General features: G+C 45.3%; 2 protein-coding genes and 1 long non-coding RNA gene across 4 annotated transcripts in view; 2 read left to right on the forward strand and 1 right to left on the reverse strand.

The window, feature by feature from the left end:
* The window catches only part of LOC120858581 (apolipoprotein L3-like), a 19998-nt gene extending 5374 nt beyond the window's left edge, over positions 1-14624 (forward strand). For both annotated transcript variants that reach the window (XM_040234730.1, XM_040234731.1), the window contains exons 2-4: positions 4302-4410; positions 8985-9111; positions 11599-14624. In XM_040234730.1, coding sequence (XP_040090664.1) covers positions 4380-4410; positions 8985-9111; positions 11599-12403 — 963 coding nt within the window. In that variant the 5' untranslated portion in view covers positions 4302-4379 and the 3' untranslated portion in view covers positions 12404-14624. The remainder of the gene's footprint in view (positions 1-4301; positions 4411-8984; positions 9112-11598) is intronic.
* Positions 1-23359, reverse strand: part of LOC120858579 (apolipoprotein L2-like) — a 148576-nt gene that overhangs the window by 99187 nt on the left and 26030 nt on the right. The window lies entirely within an intron of this gene.
* On the forward strand, positions 16780-21574 carry LOC120858583. Its single transcript, XR_005719896.1, has 3 exons — positions 16780-16886; positions 17205-17284; positions 19249-21574. It is a non-coding gene; the product is annotated as an uncharacterized LOC120858583 (long non-coding RNA).

Here is a 23359-nt window from a genome sequence, read left to right on the forward strand (position 1 = left end):
CACCCCATTTTGTGGGTTACTGACTGCTATAAAGTGACTGCTGCTGTCTTAGAGTTAAAACAATCCAAAGTCCTAAGTGCATATGGTTAAAATAGATCAATTTGTACGGAGGGTTCTGCTCATTCCTTCCCAAGGAAAAGCTATTTCTTTAGATAGTTAATCAATGTCTTTAAATGATATTACTACATTGGGAAGCAGAATAGTGTGAGAATGTGTGCTCAGGAGACAGGAACCTGGACTTGGATTCTGGCTCCAGCACTAGCTGTGTGCTTTGAGTAAATTGCTTCACCTCTCTGAGCTTTTGCTTCCTTTTTTACAGACACGGTCATTATGAGAACTAAAAGTGTGTGAATACCGACCAAGCACTTAGAACCCTGCCTGGTGCAAAGAGAGAAGTCATCCACCACGATAGCTAATACATATTCAGTTCAGTTCAGTTGCTCAGTCATGTCCAACTCTTTGCGACTCTATGAATTGCAGCACACCAGGCCTCCCTGTCCATCACCATCTCTCGAGTTCACTCAAACTCACGTCCATCAAGTTGGTGATGCCATCCAGCCATCTCATCCTCTGACGTCCCCTTTTCTTCCTCCCCCAAATCCTTCCCAGCATCAGAGTCGTTTCCAATTAGTCAACTCTTTGCATGAGGTGGCCAAAATACTGGACTTTCAGCTTTAGCATCATTCCTTCCAAAGAAATCCCAGGGCTGATCTCCTTCAGAATGGACTGGTTGGATCTCCCTGCAGTCCAAGGGACTCTCAAGAGTCTTCTCCAACACCACAGTTCAAAAGCATCAATTCTTCGGTGCTCAGCCTTATTCACAGTCCAACTCTCACATCCATATATGACCACAGGAAAAACCATAGCCTTGACTAGATGGACCTTTGTTGGCAAAGGAATGTCTCTGCTTTTGAATATGCTATCTAGCATATTAGTCATAACTGTTCTTCCAAGGAGTAAGCGTCTTTTAATTTCATGGCTGCAGTCACCATCTGCAGTGATTTTGGAGCCCAAAAGATAAAGTCTGACAGTTTCCACTGTTTCCCTATCTAGTTCCCATGAAGTGATGGGACCAGATGCCATAATCTTCGTTTTTGAAAGTTGAGCTTTAAGCCAACTTTTTCACTCTCCACTTTCACTTTCATCAAGAGGCTTTTTAGTTCCTCTTCACTTTCTGCCATAAGGGTGGTATCATCTGCATATCTGAGGTTATTGATATTTCTCCCAGCAATCTTGATTCCAGCTTGTGCTTCTGCCAGCCCCTCATGATGTACTCTGCATAGAAGTTAAATAAGCAGAGTGACAGTATACAGCCTTGATGTACTCCTTTCCCTATTTGGAACCAGTCTGTTCCATGTCCAGTTCTAACTGTTGCTTCCTGACCTGCATACAGGTTTCTCAAGGGGCAGGTCAGGTGGTCTGGTATTCCCATCTCTTTCAGAATTTTCCACAGTTTCTTGTGATCCACACAGTCAAAGGCTTTGGCATAGTCAAGAAAGCAGAAATAGATGTTTTTCTGGAACTCTCTTGCTTTTTTGATGATCCAGCAGATGTTGGCAATTTGATCTCTGGTTCCTCTGCCTTTTCTAAAACCAGCTTGAACATCTGGAAGTTTGCGGTTCACATATTGCTGAAGCCTGGCTTGGAGAATTGTGAGCATTACTTTACTAGCGTGTGAGATGAGTGCAATTGTGCGGTAGTTTGAGCATTCTTTGGCACTGCCTTTCTTTGGGATTGGAATGAAAACTGACCTTTTCCAGTCCTGTGGCCACTGCTGAGTTTTCCAAATGTGCTGGCATATTGAGTGCGGCATGTTCACAGCATCATCTTTCAGGATTTGAAATAGCTCATATTAGATATTGCATTTTTTTTTTCGTGATTTTAAAATTTTGTTATTCTTTCTTACTGAGAAAAAAATAATTATTTCATTTGTTTGTATACTTTTTCTTATACCCTTCCCCACTTTCTCCTAATATCATTTTTTTATCACTAAGTTTATACCCTCTGTTAGAAAACTTTGTAATTGTAAGTTCTTTGTTTACTCCTTTATTTCTTAAGCCCTCAACTGAAGCCAGGATTTCTTGACTCCCTGTTTTGTAAAATGAAATATTAATCCTCATCCTCCCCTCAGTGCTTCAGCTCCCAACTTGTAGCAGTGTACCTTAATTTTTATATTGATTCACAAGTAGATTCATTTCTAATGTTTAAATAGTCTTTTATTTTAAAAGATAAAAATCAAAAAATAATGAATAGAAATGAAATACCAGCTGTGAAATTTTGAATCACTTATTGTAGCTTTCTGAAAAGTCTGGTGAAGAGTGAAGGCTGCTGAGAATATGGGATGGGATGTGAGGGTGTGAGCTTGTCCCCTGCTCTCCCCTTGGCCTCCCTCTCATCTTGTTCCCTCTCTGGGGCTCTGTGCAGTGGACCGTTCTCTCCTGTGAATGCTTTCCCTGTTTCTCTCCCTCTACTGCACTCCTCTTTATTCAGCTATCACTTCTCCATCCAGTGAGTCTCAAACATTTGTTCAAGAATCTGGTCTCCTGTTGCCCCCATGCTTGTTTTTTTTAGCAGCAGAGGGAGGGGAGGCAGGCTATGGGTTCTTGAGCCCAGTGAGGAGGTTGGAATCCAGTCTACCAAGGGCAAGACTTCTGACCTTGGGCAAGTCATGTAACATCTGTGAGTCAGCTTCCTTATCTGTAAATACTGATACAATGTACATATCTCAAAGGGTAATGAAATGAAATACGAGTTATCATTGGTAAAGTATTACAGCACATAATAATGCAGAGCAAAGACCACAAACACAAGTCACTCTTATCAATAGCTGTTATTATGCCTATAAGTATCTTTACTATCATTTAATTCAGGTCTCAGCAGAGGTAGTTAATAAGTGCTCTTAAAAATGTGGCTAAATATAATCAATATTTGCTCCCTTCCTTCATCTCCCAAGGCAGCACAATCACAAGAAGAACCAAACTAGTCTCTATATAAATATCTAGGTTTTTTATTTTATTATCCAAAATTTAATCTTTTATTTAATATTATATATTCTGATTCAATAATAATCATGTGTTTACCATGGGTAAAATTTTAAATTAATTTAAAGTATAACTGAATTTATAATAACAGTAGGATTTAGCACTAATCAAAGAATGGATATCACAGATTGAGCTAAACATAAATAGAATTGAAATATATCCCAAAATATCTGCATTTTTTTCTGTTTTAATAAGTCTTCTGAGAATGAGTACATTTGAAAGGATGGGTACTCTCATATATTATGAGTATGAATGTAAATTGCTATAATTTGTTTGCATAACAGTTCGGCGCTAGGTACAAAAATTTTTTAGGTGTTCATGCCTTCTAATCTAGTAATTATACTTCTAGAAATAGCTTAAGGAAACAGTCTCAAATACAGGTGAAGTTTTTTACAAGGAAAATGTTCTTTGCACTATTATTTACATAAAAGAATTAGAAATAGCCTAAAAGTCCACCAGTCAGGGGAGGACAGCAGAGGGGGTAGGGTACCATCGGGGTCCTCAGCTGCCCAGGAGAGGGATACAAGATTTGGGGCAGGGCCAGAGGGACTCCAGGCTCTTGTGGGATAAAGGGGCTTCTGGAAGCAAGGAGGGTGCAGACTGTGGGAGCTGTATCATCAGGAACTTTATCAAGGCAGAGACTCAAGCACAGGAGCAAGACATCATTTTAATTAAGAAGAGTTATTTTCCAATAAGCATACATCCACAATTATATATTTTTTACATTAAAGGGAGTAGAGCATAGTCATCACAAACCTGGGATTTGGATCAGAAACACTTGGGTTCAAGTCCAGGCTCTGGTAGCAGCATGAAAACTTGGGCTGACCTAAGTTTAGGTGAGTTTCAGGAGCCTGCACGTCATAGACAATGGACCAATATTAGTTATTACCAATTTGTAAGCACAAGTGTTCTCAACCCCACATAATTTCCAGAGTGTTCCCTCTCTATCTGTTTTTCTGTCCCTGGTTTTATTGCTTTGAAAACTTCCCAGATGGCTGTCTCCTGTCTGATTATCCTCTCCTTGTGCTTCAACAGGAGAGCAGGACTTTGAGTTGGCTTGGAGGGAGCTGGTGGGAGGATGAGTAACTTTTCTTAACTAGCAGCCAGCAGAGCACAGGAGACAGAGAAACATGCCAGGTTAAGTCCCCAGTGGCATTTGTGGTCATCGCAGGGGAACCTGCCAGAGACCTCGCCCCTCACTGCTCCCTGCAGCCACTGCTCACTATTGATGCTCACCACAGCCTGTTTTCTCTTCCCCAGGGGTGAAGCATCACCTCCTTCCAGCCCGACCCAGAAAAGGAGCTGAAGGAAGATCTCTGAGACCCAGCTGCTGCCACCATGAGCTCAGAAGACCGTAGGGGAAGCTCAGGTAATCAGCTGCCTCATCTCTGACTGGTTTCTACTTGTGAGGGTGGTGTTGAGAGATTGTTGCTGAGCTGTTAAAGACACCAGGATTCTTGGCCTCTGGACGAGAGGAATTCAATCCGGGGCCAGTGACAAGGCTTGATGGCTCGGAGCTTTAGTGTAATAAAGATTTATTAAAGTATGAAAGAGGTAGAGAAAGCTTCTGACATAGACATCACAAGGGGGCAGAGAGAGTACCCCCCTGCTGTCTTTAGCAGGAAGCTATATACATACTCAGTTCAGTTCAGTTCAGTCGCTCAGTCGTGTCCGACTCTTTGTGACCCCATGAATCGCTGCACGCCAGGCCTCCCTGTCCATCACCAGCTCCCGGAGTTCACTCAGACTCACATCCAGCGAGTCAGTGATGCCATCCAGCCATCTCATCCTCTGTCGTCCCCTTCTCCTCCTGCCCCCAATCCCTCCCAGCATCAGTCTTTTCCAAAGAGTCAACTCTTCACATGAGGTGGCCAAAGTACTGGAGTTTCAGCTTTAGCATCATTCCTTCCAAAGAAATCCCAGGGCTGATCTCCTTCAGAATGGACTGGTTGGTTCTCCTTGCAGTCCAAGGGACTCTCAAGAGTCTTCTCCAACAGTACAGTTCGAAAGCATCAATTCTTCGGTACTCAGCCTTATTCATAGTCCAACTCTCACATCCATACATGACCATTGGAAAAACCATAGCCTTGACTAGACAGACCTTAGTCGGCAAAGCAATGTCTCTGCTTTTGAATATGCTATCTACGTTAGTCATAACTGTTCTTCCAAGGAGTGAGCATCTTTTAATTTCATGGCTGCAATCACCATCTGCAGTAATTTTGGAGCCCCCCAAAATAAAGTCTGACACTGTTTCCACTGTTTCCCTATCTATTTGTCATGAAGTGATGGGACTGGATGCCATGATCTCAGTTTTCTGAATGTTGAGCTTTAAGTCAACTTTTTCGCTCTCCTCTTTCACTTTTAAGAGGCTTTTTAATTCCTCTTCACTTTCTGCCATAAGGGTGGTGTCATCTGCATATCTGAGGTAACGGGTAATTCTCCCGGCAATCTGGATTCCAGCTTGTACTTCTGCCAGCCCAGTGTTTCTCATGATGTACTCTGCATAGAAGTTAAATAAGCAGGGGAACAATATACAGCCTTGACGTACTCCTTTTCCTATTTGGAACCAGTCTATTGTTCCATGTCCAGTTTTAACTGTTGCTTCCTGACCTGCATACAGGTTTCTCAAGAGGCAGGTCAGGTGGTCTGGTATTCCCATCTCTTTCAGAATATTCCACAGTTTATTGTGATCCACACAGTCAAAGGCTTTGGCATAGTCAAGAAAGCAGAAATAGAGATTTTTCTGGAACTCTCTTGCTTTTCCATGATCCAGCGGATGTTCGCAATTTGATCTCTGGTTCCTCTGCCTTTTTGAAAACCAGCTTGAACATCAGGGAGTTCACGGTTCACGTATTGCTGAAGCCTGGCTTGGAGAATTTTGAGCATTACTTTACTAGTGTGTGAGATGAGTGCAATTGTGTGGTAGTTTGAGCATACTTTGGCATTGCCTTTCTTTGGGATTGGAATGAAAACTGACCTTTTCCAGTCCTGTGGCCACTGCTGAGTTTTCCAAATGTGCTGGCATATTGAGTGCAGCACTTTCACAGCATCATCTTTCAGGATTTGAAATAGCTCCACTGGAATTCCATCACCTCCACTAGCTTTGTTTGTAGTAATGTTTTCTAAGGCCCTCTTGACTGCACATTCGAGGATGTCTGGCTCTAGATGAGTGATCACACCATCCTGATTATCCAGGTCATGAAGATCTTTTTTGTACAGTTTCTCTTGTATTCTTGCTACCTCTTCTTAATATCTGCTGCTTCTGTTAAGTCCATACCATTTCTGTCATTTATCAAGCCCATCTTTGCATGAAATGTTCCCTTGGTATCTCTGATTTTCTTGAAGAGATTTCTAGTCTTTCCCATTCTGTTGTTTTTCTCTACTTCTTTGCATTGATTGCTGAAGAAGGCTTTCTTATCTCTTCTTGCTATTCTTTGGAACTCTGCATTCAGATGCCCATATCTTTCCTTTTCTCATTTGCTTTTTGCTTCTCTTCTTTTCACAGCTATTTGTAAGGCCTCCCCAGACAGCCATTTTGCTGTTTTGCATTTCTTTTCCATGGGGAAGGCCTTGAGCCCTGTCTCCTGTACAGTGTCACGAACCTCATTCCATAGTTCATTAGGCACTCTATCTCTCAGATCTAGGTAGGCCCTTAAATCTATTTCTCACTTCCACTGTATAATCATAAGGGATTTGATTTAGGTCATACCTGAATGGTTAGTGGTTTTCCCTACTTTCTTCAATTTAAGTCTGAATTTGGTAATAAGGAGTTCGTGATGTGAGCCACAGTCAGCTCCTCGTCTTGTTTTTGTTGACTGTATAGAGCTTCTTTATCTTTGGCTGCAAAGAATATAATCAATCTGATTTTGGTGTGGACCCTCTGGTGATGTCCATGTGTAGAGTCTTCTCTTGTGTTGTTGGAAGAGGGTGTTTGCTATGACCAGTGCATTTTCTTGGCAAAACGCTATTAGTCTTTGCCCTGCTTCATTCCGCATTGCAAGGCCAAATTTGCCTGCTACTCCAGGTGTTTCTTGACTTCCTACTTTTGCATTCCGGTGCCCTGTAATGGAAAGGACATCTTTTGGGGGTGTTAGTTCTAAAAGGTCTTGTAGGTCTTCACAGAACCGTTCAGCTTCTTCGGCGTTACTGATTGGAGCACAGACTTGGATTACCATGATATTGAATGGTTTGCCTTGGAAACAAACAGAGATCATTCTGTCGTTTTTGAGATGCATCCAAGTACTGCATTTCAGACTCTTTTGTTGACCATGATGGCTACTCCATTTCTTCTGAGGGATTCCTGCCCACAGTAGTAGATATAATGGTCATCTGAGTTAAATTCACCCATTCCAGTCCATTTTAGTTCGCTGATTCCTAGAATGTCAACGTTCACCCTTGCCATCTCTTGTCTGACCACTTCCAATTTGCCTTGATTCATGGACCTAACATTCCAGGTTCCTATGCAATATTGCTCTTTACAGCATCGGACCTTGCTTCTATCACCAGTCACATCCACAGCTGGGTATTGTTTTTGCTTTGGCTCCATCCCTTCATTCTTTCTGGAGTTATTTCTCCACTGATCTCCAGTAGCATATTGGGCACCTACTGACCCGGGGAGTTCCTCTTTCAGTATCCTATCATTTTGCCTTTTCATACTCTTCATGGCATTCTCAAGGCAAGAATATTGAAGTGGTTTGCCATTCCCTTCTCCAGTGGACCACATTCTGTCAGACCTCTCCACCATGACCCGCCCATCTTGGGTTGCCCCATGGGCATGGCTTAGTTTCATTGAGCTAGACAAGGCTGTGGTCCTAGGGTGATTAGATTGACTAGTTTTCTGTGAGTATGGTTTCAGTGTGTCTGTCCTCTGATGACCTCTCGCAACACCTACCATTTTACTTGGGTTTTTCTTACCTTGGACATGGGGTATCTCTTCACGGCTGCTCCAGCAAAGCACAGCCACTGCTCCTTACCTTGGACGAGTTGCCCCTCCTGACCTGAATGGGGAGTACCTCCCCTCAGCCCTCCTGCCATGCAGCTGCCCCTCCTTGGATGTGGGGTAGCTCCTCTCGGCCGCTCTTCCTGCGCTGTCTGTCAAGCCACAGTGCTTCTGGAGTGGGTAGCCTTTCTCTTCTCCAGGGGATCTTCCCAACCCAGGGATCGAACCCAGGTCTCCCGCATTGCAGGCAGATTCTTTACAAGCTGAGCCACAAGGGAAGCCCTAAGTAAGTGTTACTTGCTCAGTTGTGCCCGACTCTTTGTGACCCCCTGGACTGCAGCCCACCAGCTCCTCTGTCCATGAGATCTTCCAGGCAAGGGTACTGGAGTGGGTTGCCAGTTCCTTCTCCAGGGAATCTTTCCAACCCAGGGATCTTTCCAACCCAGGGATCAAACTCGGGTCTCCTGTACTACAGGCAGATTCTTTACCAACTGAGCTACAAGGGAAGCCCACAGACCCCCAGGTGCTCAGTTATTTCCTCCACCCACAGCACCCTAAGCAGTCAACACACAGATCTAGTGCTGTGGGTTCCCTCCATGTGAGCCCTGAGTTCATTTTGCCCTTAGTGATGCATGAGAAAAAGAAAACCTAACAACACTTAGTACTTCAGGGAAGAGAGAGAGAGGAAGAGATCTGACGTCTCTTCATTTAAAAAAGACACTGATATTACTGAATTAAGGCCCCACACTGAAGGCCTCATTTCACCTAATGACTACCTTAAAGCCCCCTATCATCTAATACAGTCATTGCAGAATGGGTGTGTCTGGGCGTTAACTTATGAATTGGGGCCGGTGCATACAGTCCACCTGAGACCCCAGAGAAATCCATCAACAGTGTGCCAGATGAATGCTGCTCAGAAAGGTGAACTTTAACCACTTATACTCGATACCATTTACATCACACCATAGCTTATTTGAATCTTCAATTTTCATTTTCTTGTCTAGAGAGCCAAAGCTTTTATAAGGATGTCTTTGAGTATGTCCAGAAGAATATGAGTTTGGAAGAACTGCTATCCCTGCTCACTGAAGATGAACCCTGGGAGAATCTTGTGACCAAGGCCAGTTTGTCCAGGTAACCATGCAGGTACACCAGGAATGTCACCAACATGCCCCCAGGAAGATTCTCCCAGGCTAGTTTCCTCCAAGAAGATCCTACAGTTGGGGTCGAGGATGTTCCTCCTCAAGATCCTATATGGAATGTTTCCTCCGTGTTATTTGTTGGCATTGAATGACGTTGGGTTGAGAAGAGACGAAACCTGCCAGGAAGGGCAGGTCATATGACCTTGGATGAGTTATGGAACTACTCTCTGCTTCATCCTCTGTTCAGTTTTACTGTGAGGACACTGAGATCGGGCACACAAGTGCTTTTCATGATTGCTGACACAGAGTAGGTGCTCAGTCAATGTTAAATTAAAATAAGCTTGTTGGGAAGAATCAGGGACCTTCTTCCTGGAGATGAGAACCAGGAAGGACTTCCTTTGGCTCAAGTCAGAAAATCCTGACCCAAACACCATTTTGTGTTCCCGGCATTCTAAAACTCTTTCACCCCCATCTTAGGAATTATACCAATACTGCAGGTTCCTGCTGGCCAATAGGGCAGAGAGGCTGGAAGGGAACTGGTTGGACCTGGTGGGATCCTGGATCTACCCCTGCCCAACTCTGGGCCTGTGGGTTTAAGACTTTGAGTCTCAGATTTGTTATGTGTTATGTGTCCAGTGGGAATAGCAATTTAATCTGATGGATTGTAGTGATGGCCTCAGAGTGAACTGCAGGGTCAGAGGTGGGGAACCAAGTGCACTCATCTCGTCCTAAGGTTCAGAGAGGCCTGGACCAGGGTCAGACCTAACGGTCAGGGTGGAGCAGAGGGTCCATGTTGGAGGACTAGTAGGCAGGCTTGGGCAGCAGGGCCAGGACTAGAGTGAGGAGAAGAGGCCCCAAGGACAAGGAACTGAAGGGGCTGTGACTCTAGCAGAGGTCCTGGGAGTGGGAGATGGAACATTTCTTCCCTTCCTGATGGGATCCCCTCAAGCTGAGCTAGAGGGCCCTAGGTGACCGTGTCCTCCACACCCTGCCTGGGACCTGGATTCTCACTCCATCTGGGACCCTCTTCTAGTCTATGTGGAGGCGTCCTGACAGTGGACGGCTGTTTGGCTCAGGGAGCCCTCCAGGGTCACAGGAAGTGGCTGCGATTGTGTGTCATTTGAGGGATTCTGAGGAGCTTCACCCATCCCCACCCAAGAGGAAAACACTTCCTCCACCAGCTGTGCAAATGCCAGTCTCTTCAAACTTAGCGAATCAGATGGGCGTTTCCTCAAGTCTCTTGAATCTTTGGAAGTTCCATAAAGTTTCACACAGCCTTGGGGTGCAGGCTCATGAAGCTGTCACAAATTAAAATGTGACCCCTGAGAGGACAGGGGTGCTGGGTGCTGGCTCAGGAGTCAGTCAGGTGGGCTGGCGGGCCCACGGGGAACAGGGCGCACAGCACATCTCCTGCTTCCCAGTCAATATGGGCAGTGGACAGACCCAGTGTCCTTCTGCTGAGAAGGCCAAGGGTATCAGGCTTGGGTGAGAGCAGATGCCAGGCAAAATGATCATTAAGGATCCTTCTAGCTGAATTTTGATTAAAAAAACTAATAAATTCTAGATGCACAGTTAGCCAATCAGAAAAGTATGAGGGCACAGTCCCAGGACTGTCCTTACATTTCCCGTCTAGGGCAAATTTGGGGTATCCCACAACCACCCTCAGATTCTAGAACTCCATAGAAGGATGCACAGACTGACTTAAAGCTTCAGGATCCCAGTTATGGTTTATTACAGGGAAGGATGCAGTTTCCTATCAGCCACAGGGCAGAGTCTGGGCAGTTTGCACACACGCAGCTTCCATTGTCCCCAGGATGCATTACTGTCCTGGATTCAGTGGGGCAGGACACATGGAGCAATGCCCGCCAGGGACACTCACCCCATTTAACAGCACATTACCCTGACCTGTCATCTCCAGCCCCTCCCAGAGCTCAGACTACTGCCCTAGCGCCCAGCTCCTCCAGAGGTCAGAACTGATACCACGTGACCCAGAGGCCCACCACATCTCTACTTGTCAGACTGTCCAGTCGCCAAAGTCCCAGGCAGATGAGGCATTCCTATCAGCCAGACTATTCTTGAGGCCTAGGTACCACATTCTAGCAGCCAAGAGCAAAGATCAAGTGGACTCCTCAAAGGTTTTCTGCTCTAATCCCAATTCCTTGTTTATCTGTGAAGTTTCCATTTTACACACATTCTGGAAGTGATGGTATTGGTCTGCCTTTCAGGTATCTTTATCAAATATCTCTCTTAAGTTTAAGGTCTCCTAAGGTGACCTTTGCTTCTTTATTCCATGATTGAATAAGTACATGAAGCACAAACAATATCTAAATGAGGGTTTAAGGTTGGAAAAATTTTTACGTTGGTAAAATCCTTGTGATTTACAATAAAATCTCTGTGGTTTATGCAGGATAGAGCTTGTTGAGCCTGTTTCATAGGAAAGCAAACTGTCTTTCTAAGACTTTAATGTTCATTGTTACAGGGAAGAGGCAGATGGACTCAGTGAATGTCTGATCAAGCAGCTAATGATCTTGGACGGGAAGGACCAAGACAGGTCCCAAAAATACCAGCAGAAAAAGGAGAGGTTTTTGAAGGAGTTTCCTCAGGTAAAACAGGAGCTGAAGGAGAAGATAAAAAAGCTCCATGAGCTCGCAGACAATGTTGACAAGGTGCACAGGAACTGCACCATCTCCAATGTGGTAGCCTCCTCCACCAGTATTGCGTCTGGTGCCCTGGGCATCCTGGGCCTGGTTCTGGCACCCTCTACAGCAGGCCTCAGTCTGGGACTCTCAGCCGCTGGATTAGGGCTGGGAGCAGCAGCTTCTGTAACAAGTTTGTCCACCATGGTGGTGGAAACTGTAAACACGTCATCAGCAGAAACCCAGGCCAAGTGCCTTAGCATAGCCACAGCAAACTCTGCAAGACTTCTCAAACAAGTTAAAGACTTTGCGAAGCATATTCAAGCCATCAAGGTGGCCAGACGCAACCCTCAATTAGTAGCCACTGCTCAGCGCCTCATAACCACTGGGCGACTCTCTGTCCAAAGTACCCAGCAGGTGACAAGAAATTTCAGAGGCACACCTCTGGCAGCGACTAGAGCAGCCCGCATCGGGAGTGGAGTCCTCTCAGGTGTATGCATAGGGCTGGACGTGTACTCCCTGGTGAAAGACACACAGGATTTGCAGGAGGGGGCAAAGACAGCATCAGCTGAGAACATGAGGCAGAAAGCCCAGGAGCTGGAGAGGAAGTTGGAGAAGCTCACCTGGATCTATGAGAGTCTGCAGTAGGGCCCGGCTGGGCCACCCCTAGAGCAATGCAGGGAGCAGGGACATGTGCAGGGTCAAGAGGAAAAACCACGTATTTTGGACTGAAGAAGACACTGAGGGAAGAATAAGGGAGAGACAGGGAGACTAGCAATGAGAGGCCAGGAATAGGGGAGCTTTGAAAATGGGAGAAAGCCAAAGAGTTAGGATTGTAGAGATCCTGCACAAGTAGCAGGGGCTCCTCTATCGCCCTCCCCAGGGTCTCATATTCAGCAAGAAGGGTTTCCCCCTGGTGATGGTCTCTAGCCCTACTTCTCCAGCATCAACTCACCTTTGAACTCAGTAGGGAGTGACTTGTTTGTTTCCATGTTTTATTAAAGTATAGTTGATTTACAATATTTTATTAGCTTCAGGTGTGTAGCAAAGTGATACCATTATACATGTGTCTATCTACATATTTATCCTTTTGAAATTTTTTATCAGTTCTTCAGTTCAGTTCAGTTAGTTGTTCAGTCATGTCCCAACTCTTTGCGACCCCATGGACTGCAGCACGCCAGGCCTCCCTGTCCATCACCAACTCCCAGAGTTTACCCAAAGTCATGTCCGTTGAGTCGGTGACGCCATCCAACCAGCTCATCCTCTGGCATCCCCTTCTGCTTCCACCTTCAATCTTTCCCCGCATCAGAGTCTTTTCAAATAAGTCAGCTCTTCGCATCAGGTGGCCAAACTATTGAAGTTTCAGCTTCAGCATCAGTCCTTCCAATGAATACTCCCGACTGATTTCCTTTAGGGTGGACTGGTTGGATCTCCTTGCTGTCCAAGGGACTCTCAAGAGTCTTCTCCAACACCACAGTTCAGAAGCATCGATACTTCAGCGCTCAGCCTTCTTTATGGTCCAACTCTCACATCCAAACATGACTACTGGAAAAATCATAGCTTTGACTGCAGGGGACTTTGTCAGCAACGTGGTGTCTCTGATTTTTAATACGATGTCTAGGTTGGTCATAAGTTTTCTTCCAAGAAGCAAATGTCTTTTAATTTCATGGCTGCGGTCACCATCCACAGTGATTTTGGAGCCCAAGAAAATGAAGTCTGTCATTGCTTCCATTTTATCTCCATCAAGGAGGGCTGCATGATACCAAATCTCCCCCCACTCATGGAAGACAGAGAGATGTGGACACAGCAGAGTAGGTCCCAGACTCTCTGTGGAGGAAGAGTTCAGGCAGCTTTCCCCCTGAGGTGGGGCTGTTCCAGAAGTGAGTTGACACTTGATGCCAGTCACAGAGGGTCCCCATTGGCCCCGTCAGACTCAGCTCTCTGTCGCCCCTAGGGACTCAGGCCTCTGAGCTCGCTTCTTTGGACAAGAGGTAATTCATGTTTATGACTCATCTCAAGCTAACAGGGAGCATTTATGGAAGGAAAGTACATTTTTTAGACTACTGGAAGGTTGAAGGATTTTTCTTCTTCTAAGGAAATGGCATAGTCCAGAAAACAGACCGACCTGCCAGTTTCCCCATTTGGGAGCAGTCTGAGCCTTAGTTTTGCCAGGTGACATTGAGATAGTAAATGTTTCCATCACAGGCCTGTGGTAGCTTACACGATGTTGAGTGTGAAAGTGTTTTACAGACTGTAAAGTGTTTAGGTGCTGCTATGTTTTCCCACAAAGGTTCAGCTTTTCAACAATTTGTTTTAATTTTTGATAATCATCAAGTTTACCATCTTACCCACTTTTAAGTATACAGTTCAGTGGTATTAAGGACACTCACATCATTGTACAACCAGCATCACCATCTATCCACAGATTGTTTTACATCAAAAATGAAACTATGTCCTAATTATGTACTAATACCTCATTCTCCCTCCTCTCCACCCCTGGCAAGCACCAGTGTACCCCTGATTTTTATGAAATTGCCTCCTCTCAGGACCTCATATGAGTGGAATCATAGAATATTTGTCCTTTGTGATGGGGTTTTTTTCCTTTTTTCCTTCTTGTGGTGAAATATACACAACGTAAAATTGACCACTTAACCATTTTTAAGTGTACAGGTGAGTGGCATCAAATCCATTCATCTACTGTGCAGCCATCACCACCATGCATCTCCATATTCTTTCTTCCTGAAACCTGAGACTCCACTGGACCGGAACTCGCCTCCCCCTCCCATAGCCCCTGACAACCACCACCCTGCTTTCTGTCTTTATCAATTTGCCTACTCTGCAAACCTAATAAACAGAAAAAATACAATAAGTTTTTTTGTGACTGTTTTATTTCACTGAACACAATGTCTTCAAGGCGTGATCAGGCTGTAGCGTGTGTCTAAATTCTCCTCCTTTTAAAATAATATTTTTAAAAACGAACTTTCTTCCTTTTTCACGTGAGTAATAGTCTGTGGTATGTATAGACAGAATCTTTCTTATGTTATTTTCCTTTCTTCCACACTTTGGCTATTGTGATGAGAGCAGCCTGGCAGAGAGTGCCGAGACCAGTTCCCTGAGGTTTGTCAGCCTGGAGAGGATCCCCTGTGCTCTGTCAGCTGGAAGGGATCCCCTGTGCTCTGCGCCCTGGTGCCCATCTCCATCAGCAACTCTGATGACTCTAAAGCTCTCGGGGTCACATGCTCAGTCTGAAGCTCCCTACTCACTCCCACTGATCCTATAAAAAGGGACAAGGACAGGCAGGTGGGTTGCTGTATCCATCCTGGGGTACTTCTCTTGTGACGCTGGGGTCAAGTGGAGCCCAATTTTATCATCATTGAATCTTTAGGATCTCCAAATGGGGTGGTCTCAGCTCATGTCCCTGGATTTAGGTCTTGCTGAATCCTCACCTTGATTTGAGTCTGCAAGCACCCATGGTTGCTCTCTGATGAGCTTGCCTTATTGAGCCCAGGATGGTCTGGCATCTCTTAGGTATTCTCAGCAGAGGACCTTCATGACAGCTGGACCCAGTTCCTCTGGATTAGCTGAGTTCTACATCTCAGGGTGGTTTTGCTTAACTTCCGGATAAACTCATGCTAGTGGAAGAGAGAAGAATCCGTAGGAGGGAGTTTACTGGGGAAAAAATGATTTAAAGGAGAAAAAAAAAAAAGGAACTTTAAACAAGGAGTGGTGTTTACAATAGGCAGTGACAACCTTGGTTTCAATCTTGGCTCCTCCCCTGAGTTGCTGGTAGAAAGCCCCCTCCTCGCCCCTGCCATCAGCTAACTTACTGCAAACATCAGGTCAGATTCCTGGTCTGCGTTCCAGGGTAATTGTCAGACCAAACCGTAGAGTGTGATCCTCATGGAGTAACACCCGTCACTCCTCTGTCCCTCCCTCTAAGATGGGGAAGGTGACCATGATGACCAGGGCCATTTTCTGGGATGAAGCACCCCTGAGGGAAGAGCAGGTGGGCCTCTGTCGGAGGTCCAGCCCCACTGCTGCCCCTTGTGGTGGGGGCAGAGAAGAAAAGGCCACCAGGACTCTCAGGCTGTAGGACCTTTTCTTCTGTTTCTTTATCTGAAAAATGGAGCCGACACTCCCTAGAGCTGATGTGAGACCACAACAGGAACGACGTGGACAGAGCCTGCACAGAGGGTGGCTAAGGCTCAGCCCTCCACACACTGTGGCTCTCTGCTCAGGAAGCAAGCAGAAAAGGAGACTGGTTTTCTGTTGTTGGCTTTTGAGGTGCCAGGTCACCAGCCTTCCTCCAAAAGCCCTCCATTTTGAGAAAAGAAACTGTGCAACTAGAAATAATCCAGGGTAGAAAATAGAGCATGCTCTCAGCCCTTCCCACAAACTGGCTTCCAACCAAATGACCTTGACCGCCAAGGCTGGGCCTCCTCAGGCGAGTTGCTGGGACCTGAAGGCACTAGTTCTGTGCCTGTCAGCAGGGCCAAGTCTAGAAGGACTTGATCAAAAGGAGGTGGGTGGGGCATGGGCACAGAGACTGAGGGGTTAGCATAGGCCCCTCTCCCAGGTACCAAGGGAGCAGATCAGGGACAGGGGACTCTTTAGGGGAGGTCCTGGAGGGCTTCTCAGAGGAGGTGATGCCAGACTTTGGCTTTACAGGGTGAGTATGATTTCTCCAGGTTCGATGCAGCAGGTGTCCCGGCAGAAGGAGCTGCATGAACAAACCCTAGAAGCCACGTGCATGTGACCCTGATACTGCTACTGCTAAGTCGTTTCAGTCTTGCCCGACTCTGTGCGACCCCATAGACGGCAGCCCACCAGGCTCCCCCATCCCTGGGATTCTCCAGGCAAGAACACTGGAGTGGGTTGCCATTTCCTTCTCCAATGCATGAAAGTGAAAAGTGAAAGTGAAGTCGCTCAGTCGTGTCTGACTCTTTGCGACCCCCTGAACTGCAGCCCACCAGGCTTCTCCGTCCATGGGATTTTCCAGGCAAGAGTACTGGAGTGGGGTCCCAGTGTGACCCTAGGCAGCAGTAATATATCAGGATGTGGTGAGGAGCTGGTATGTTCTGGAACTGTACCACTTGCTGTTGGCATGAAGGTGAATAAAGCAGGCAGGCTGGTGAGTGGGTGGGTGGGGAGGGCTGAGGGGGTGGAAAGATGGCCATGGGGTGGGGGAGTGGTTGGCCAAGGGACTCTCGGTGTTTTGGTGGCAGGTCTCCTTCAAGGAGCCGAGGCAGGGTGGGCTGTGTCAGAAGGACGTGGGATGTCGGGGCTGGGGTTGTTTCTCTAAGGGGGAAGCAGGAGGGTGGCAATACGTCTGGGCGGGGCCTGGTGGGCAGGGTGTTGGTAACGTGAGCCACTCAGAAGCGAGGGCTTCACTTCCCTTTTGGTTCTCCAACTATATCCGGGACCAGAAGGTGTGCGTGGTTTACTGCAGAGACACACAGAAGGCAGCTGCATCTGCAGAGCTGAGGACAGCTGGATCTTGTTCACACTCAGCCAGAGGAAGACTCCTGGGTAAGCAGGGGGGGGTAGGATGCCCGCCCATCTCCCCATCCTCAGGACAACTGTCTGAGCAAACCTTGACTGTCTCTAGCTGACAAAAGAAGGGAAATGGAAGCTCAGAGAGGTGAGGTCATGGCCCGAGGGACAGAGCCTGGATGTGGAGGCACGTGTTTCTGACGGCTTCCTCCCACCCCCGGCACCCTAATCAGTGCAGAGTGAGGTAGCCACCTGCTCAGGTGGTCTCAGCTTGGGATGTGGACCCCTGACGCATGAGCAGCAACCCCAGAAGGAAAGTGTATGTTGTGGGTGCTCAGTCCTTTGGGAAATTTCAAGAAAGCTGAGAGGATGGAGGAGGGAAGAGGGGCTAGAGTCCTTCCTCCCTGTGGCCTGGCCACCTTGAGTCTGCCCCTGGGTGCTGTGTGGGGGCTGATGGGGGCAAACGGTTTCTTTTGAGATACAAGGAATCAGCTTTCATCACCCACCCTGTCCTGAGTGCCTGCTCAGTGCCAGGTCCTGGGGAAAAACGAAGGCCTGAGAGAGGAAGGACGGGAGACCACGTGGGGAGATGCAGGCCCTGCTGCACAACACCTGCATGATGATACAGGATTTACAATCTAAGGACAAGAAGCCAAACTGTAGATATATCAGTATAGCAAGAGGGGCGTGAGATTAGATCTGTGTGTTTATAAAGGTAGAGACAAACCTAGAAATTTCTGGGTTATTAAAATCACATTCCACTCCCCTCCCTTACATACCCACGTCCGAAGGTCTGGACTTGGCCCCACTCTGTCCACAGAGAGCTGTGTGACCCTGGGCAAGTCTCCTCCCCGGGAATTGCTCCTTCACATCTCTTACCCATTTGTGGGTTACAAAAAATAGTTTCAAAAAATCAGCTTAAAATTTTACAAACTAAAGAAACTTCAGCTCAAAGAGCTGAACTCACAGCTGTTATGGAGGCTTTTGTTATGTTTCCAGAGGAGGAACTTAACCTTTACTCTCACTCTCAGTATGTGGTCAGGCTGTTTCCACACACTGAGACTGCAGTTCTGCCAGAAAACAAAAGTACTATATTTCACTTGTTAACTAAGTTGCAGCAGCAAATTTGGAAAAGAAACAGAGTATTCTTCATTGGCCACATTCGAGCTCATTCTGCACTGCCTGGACCTTTAAATGCTCTAAATGTCTTGGCAGATACACTAACCAGGGCTACAGTGGCCTCTGTTTTTGAAGAAGCCCGAGCCTCTAACTCACTTCATCATCAAAATGCTACTGCATTAAGATATCAATTTCAAATTCCTCGAGAGTCAGCTCAAGAGATTGTTCGTTCCTGCTCACACTGTCCCATACTATAAATAGTTTCCTTATGGGGGTTACCCCTCGCGGTCTCAGACCTAATGCACTCTGGCAGATGGATGTAACTCATGTCTCCTCTTTTGGAAAATTGCCCTTTGTTCATGTAACTGTAGATACTTTTTCTCATGTCATTATTGCAACTGCTCACACAGGAGAGGCATATAAAGATATAATACAACATCTCTTTACTTGTTTTTCATATCTGGGTCTGCCAAAGCCTTTAAAATCTGATAATGCCCCCACTTGCACTTCTAAGTCTTTCCAGGAATTTTGTACAAAGTTTCAATAAAGCATAATACAGCCATCCCCTATAATCCCTAGGGATAGCTATAGTAGAAAGCTATAGTAGAAAGAGCACACCAAACATTAAAAATACAAATTCAAAAATTAAAGGAAGGGGAATTTAGGTATAGTTTGCCCCATCAGATTTTACACATGCTCTCTTTGTAATAAATAGTGTTGAGTGTTGATTCGTCTGGAACCACTGCAATGCTTCATCATTGGTGTCCAGAGCAACAGAATGCAAAGCCGCTGATGAAATTGAAGAACTCCTCTCCAGACAATGAAAGGGTCCTGACCCATTGTTAACTAGCGGCCGAGGATATGCTTGTGTTTTTCCACAGGACGCAGACTCTCCGATTTGGGTTCTAGGCAGACTGATTCGTCATGTCACAGCTTCCCAGACACCTGGTTCCTCCACTGCCATGACCACAAAAAAGGAAAGGGCCTCTTCTACTTCTACCCCCTCCGCCAATATGGAAGATCCCGCTGACCTCGAGATGACTGACACCAGAGATCCCAGATGAGCAGGAAGTGGACCCACTCACCAGACAGATGCCACAACTCCATATAAAAAATATTGTTCCCCCTAATCCTTTACCCTGCAGGAAGGTGCCAGGACATCCTACCCAGGCAACTCAGCAAGCCTCCATACCCACCTGGGGACAAATTAAGATGCTCTGTCACCAGGCACAGGGAATAACTTCTTTAGGGATCTTCAACATTCCCTGAGAAAATGCTTCTTGCCATGCTTGCCTTACTATCTTGCCAGGTAAGCACCTCCTCTCCCACTCCAGAAAAATATTAGGCATATTTGCCAGACCCTCCGACCTTCCAAGTAGCTACTTGGACCAGTGACCCTATATGAGTCCATACAAACCAGCCTCTTCTTTTGGGAGGATCATATGCTTCCTATACGAAAGATAAATACCCATGAATTTCAATTATACCCTCAGAGGATTAACAGATGATCTTCCTGCTTGCTTTGATTTTCCCGTTAGTCATACAGGAAACTTTATTACTCCCACTAAAGAGGGATGTATTGGAGCTTCTAAAAAAGTAATTCTGACAGACTCCGCAACCTCAAAACTTAAATTTAAAGGGCATCAGTCAGTTTGGATACTTCAAGCTCATATGCCAGGGGTCTTTGACCCCTACAAATCCTTATTTCTTAAAGCTCCGCCAGATTATCCAAATTGTAATAAGGTTGCTCCCTCAGATGTCATATGGAACACTATAGATGATCATTCAGGGTATCTGATTTGGAAATCTTGTACTTATAATTTGAGAATTGATTACAGAATTCCAGGAGGTAGAAATTATACAATTCAGGATTGGAGCAACCCAAATCCAAGTGGCAACCCAAGCGCCATCCTTGTTGACTCCGATAGAATTGAAAATTGGAAAGCAGATTCTGTTCCTTGGCCATTATCTGCCACTAGATGGCATTATGATCAATTTGTTCCCCCCCATGCTGTCTTATACAGCTAAAAATAAACCTTTTGGCAGCCAGAAATTTGGGAGAGCACTTGCCGCTACTGCTCCTGTTACTTTAACTTGCCCAGAAAATGATTCTACTTATTCTATTCTAGCTTGTTTACCCTCTCCCTGTTTTTCTCGTTACCAATGATTCTGGAAGACTTAATATATGAATGAATTATTCAGGTGAACCTAGTGTAATGTCTTGTAAGCAATGCATGCTCTGATCTTGTTTGACCCCTCAATATGATGCTTGTTCTTTTGTGGTGTTGCAACGCCCACCCTATCTTATGGTGCCTGTGACTATGACCACTTATTGGTATGACAACTATGGTCTTGCTGTGCTGCAACATTTACAAGACTTAATGTGATCATGACGGTTTGTGGGCTTACTTATTTTGGGGATATCAGCTTTAATAGCTGCAATTACTTCTCTTACTGTGGTAGCAATATCATTGACTCAACAAGTACATACTGCTCAATATGTTGATACTATGTCAAAAAATGTTTCTTTAGGCTGGCAACACAGGAAGCTATAGATAGAAAATTAGAAATGAGGGTAGATGCCTTAGAAGAAGCTATAATACATATTGGGACTGAACTACAGGCATTAAAAACAAAATTGGTATTGTCCTGTCATGCCAACTATCGGTGGATATATGTAACGCCCCTAAAAGTAAACAAGACAGATTATAATTGGCAGAAAATTAAAAATCATATTTCAGGTGTTTGGAATAGCTCAGATATTAGTTTAGATTTAGGGAAACTTCATAATCAGATACAGACCATGGAACACTCCTGATTAGATTTTACTGCCGCAGGAGTTGCAAATGACTTTTTTCATACATTCTCTAACTTTATTTCAGGAAAAAACATTCTGTCTACTGTCTTTAGCTATGCTGCTGTGGGAGCTCTAATTTTACTTCTCATAATTATTCTTCCTTGTATTGTCAGGATTCTTTGATAGAGCATTCAGAAGCTCGTGACTGAACTACATCTGGCTGTCTTAAGAAATAAAAAAGGGGGAGATGCCAGGAGCCAGCACGGGAGATCCCACCTATGGCAAAGGTCATGAGGAAGAGACCTGACTGGGCAAAGGCAAATCAGGCCTCGAGGGACCCACCCTGGACCTGCCCGAGCATCTACCCCAAAACCAAAATCGGTCTGTTTACTGTCTGCTATACTACACTCTTCTGACGTTAACAGGGGCTATCCCCGACCACCTTTCTCTGGAAAATTAACTTAGAGCTCCAGTTAATAGTCTCCTGCATATAAAAGGAGTGGCTCAGCTCAAACCTCTCTGCTGGCAGTCTAGCTTGTGTGACAGGATTATCCACACTCCTACTACTATGCACATGATTGTTTACAACCTCTCAATCATAAACAGCACAGAGAGTTTGGAGTATTTTAAAAGTCTTAGTTAGCATAGGGCTTTTCTAAAGATAAAAATCATGTTGGTGAAGGGTTTCACTGCTGAGCTGATTGCCGCCAGGCCTCCATATCCTCAGGCACCTAGGAGTATGGTAATCAATGTAATTGGAATGTAGAAAAAGAAATATAATAGTCGATGTTAGCAATATTAGACTTGAGTTAATGAATTTTCTCTTTGCTATAAATCACTGTACTCCTCTTTCTTTGTTATAAATCGTTGTATCCTTGCTATGTAAAAATGTAACTTTATCACTATCTTAAGACTAAGCAGATCTTAAGGGAAAACAAGTTTTCTGATTGACTAACCTTTATCAATAGAAACAAAGATGGGGCCATAAAATGTTAATTGGTCTCCAGACCAGAAGATATTGTAAACAAACGTAAGACCCTTGTAAGAACAAAAGTATGCAAAGAACACTCTGTCTTTAGATAAGGGTCAGAGCAGCTGACCCTGCGTGACTCTGCTTCTCACATTTATCTCTATGTACAACTTAAAGTATAAAAGCCCCCCTGAAAAATAAAGAGACGGACCAGTTCCTGGAAAGACTGTCTCCCCCCACATCTTCTTTTCTTTCTCTCCTCTTTTTCAGGCTAATTCCCATCTGGAGCACAGAGGCTCGCCGTCTCTACTTATTTGCCCAGGCTTCTAAGGCCCACGTGAGAGGGAGCCCAAGGCGGGGCACCCTCCGCTATTCAAGCGGGTGCTTGTGGCCTACGTAGATGGTGCAAATCCCTTGTCCCAGGGCTTTATTGGCTTCCTGCGTAAACCACGGAATTTCAGCCTCTTTCTTTCCTCTATTTTCCTAACTGCTATATTCCTTCTTTATCTCTGTCTATATCAATAAATAAAACCCTTATTTAGGACGCCAATGCCATCTCCCTGAGGATACCCTGGATCCAACTGGGACTGGACCCCGGTAACGGGTGTTTGCTGTTTCCTTCTATCCTGCTCTCAGGGTGACCTGGTGTGAGGCTGGAGTTCTGTGACAGGCTTTACATCCAACAGGAGAAGAGCATCACCCTGTTGTGATACCAGGCCTGCCTCAGGATGTCAGGGTTTGTTCTTTCTTTCTCAATCCTTTATAAACTTTCATGTAAATACACAGAAATGAATATACCTATAGACTTCAAGACTCCTCTTCTTTTTAAACTTCATTAACAATGAAATATTTCCCATTATACTTACTCTTCTTGGCAACATAGAAAGAAAAGAAAGATGCTGACTCAGTCGTGTCCAACTCTTTGTGACCCCATGGACTGTAGCCCACAGGGCTCCTCTGTCCACTGGATTTCCAGGAAAAATACTGGAGTGGGTTGCCATTTCCTTCTCCAGGGAATCTTCCCCATCCCAGGACTGAACCCACGTCTCTTGAGTCTTGCATCACCTGCATTACCACTAGCATACTTTTTAACCTTTGTGTCTCCCTTTTTGACCACACTTTATTTAAAGTCCTCTCAATGTAACATTATTTTGAACTCATGGCCTTTCACAGACTCACCGTGGCCCAATGAAACATCCTTATAGTAATCATTATCTTTTATTAT

Source organism: Oryx dammah, unplaced genomic scaffold (genome assembly GCF_014754425.2).
Source record: "Oryx dammah isolate SB20612 unplaced genomic scaffold, SCBI_Odam_1.1 HiC_scaffold_29, whole genome shotgun sequence".
Taxonomy (NCBI): domain Eukaryota; kingdom Metazoa; phylum Chordata; class Mammalia; order Artiodactyla; family Bovidae; genus Oryx; species Oryx dammah.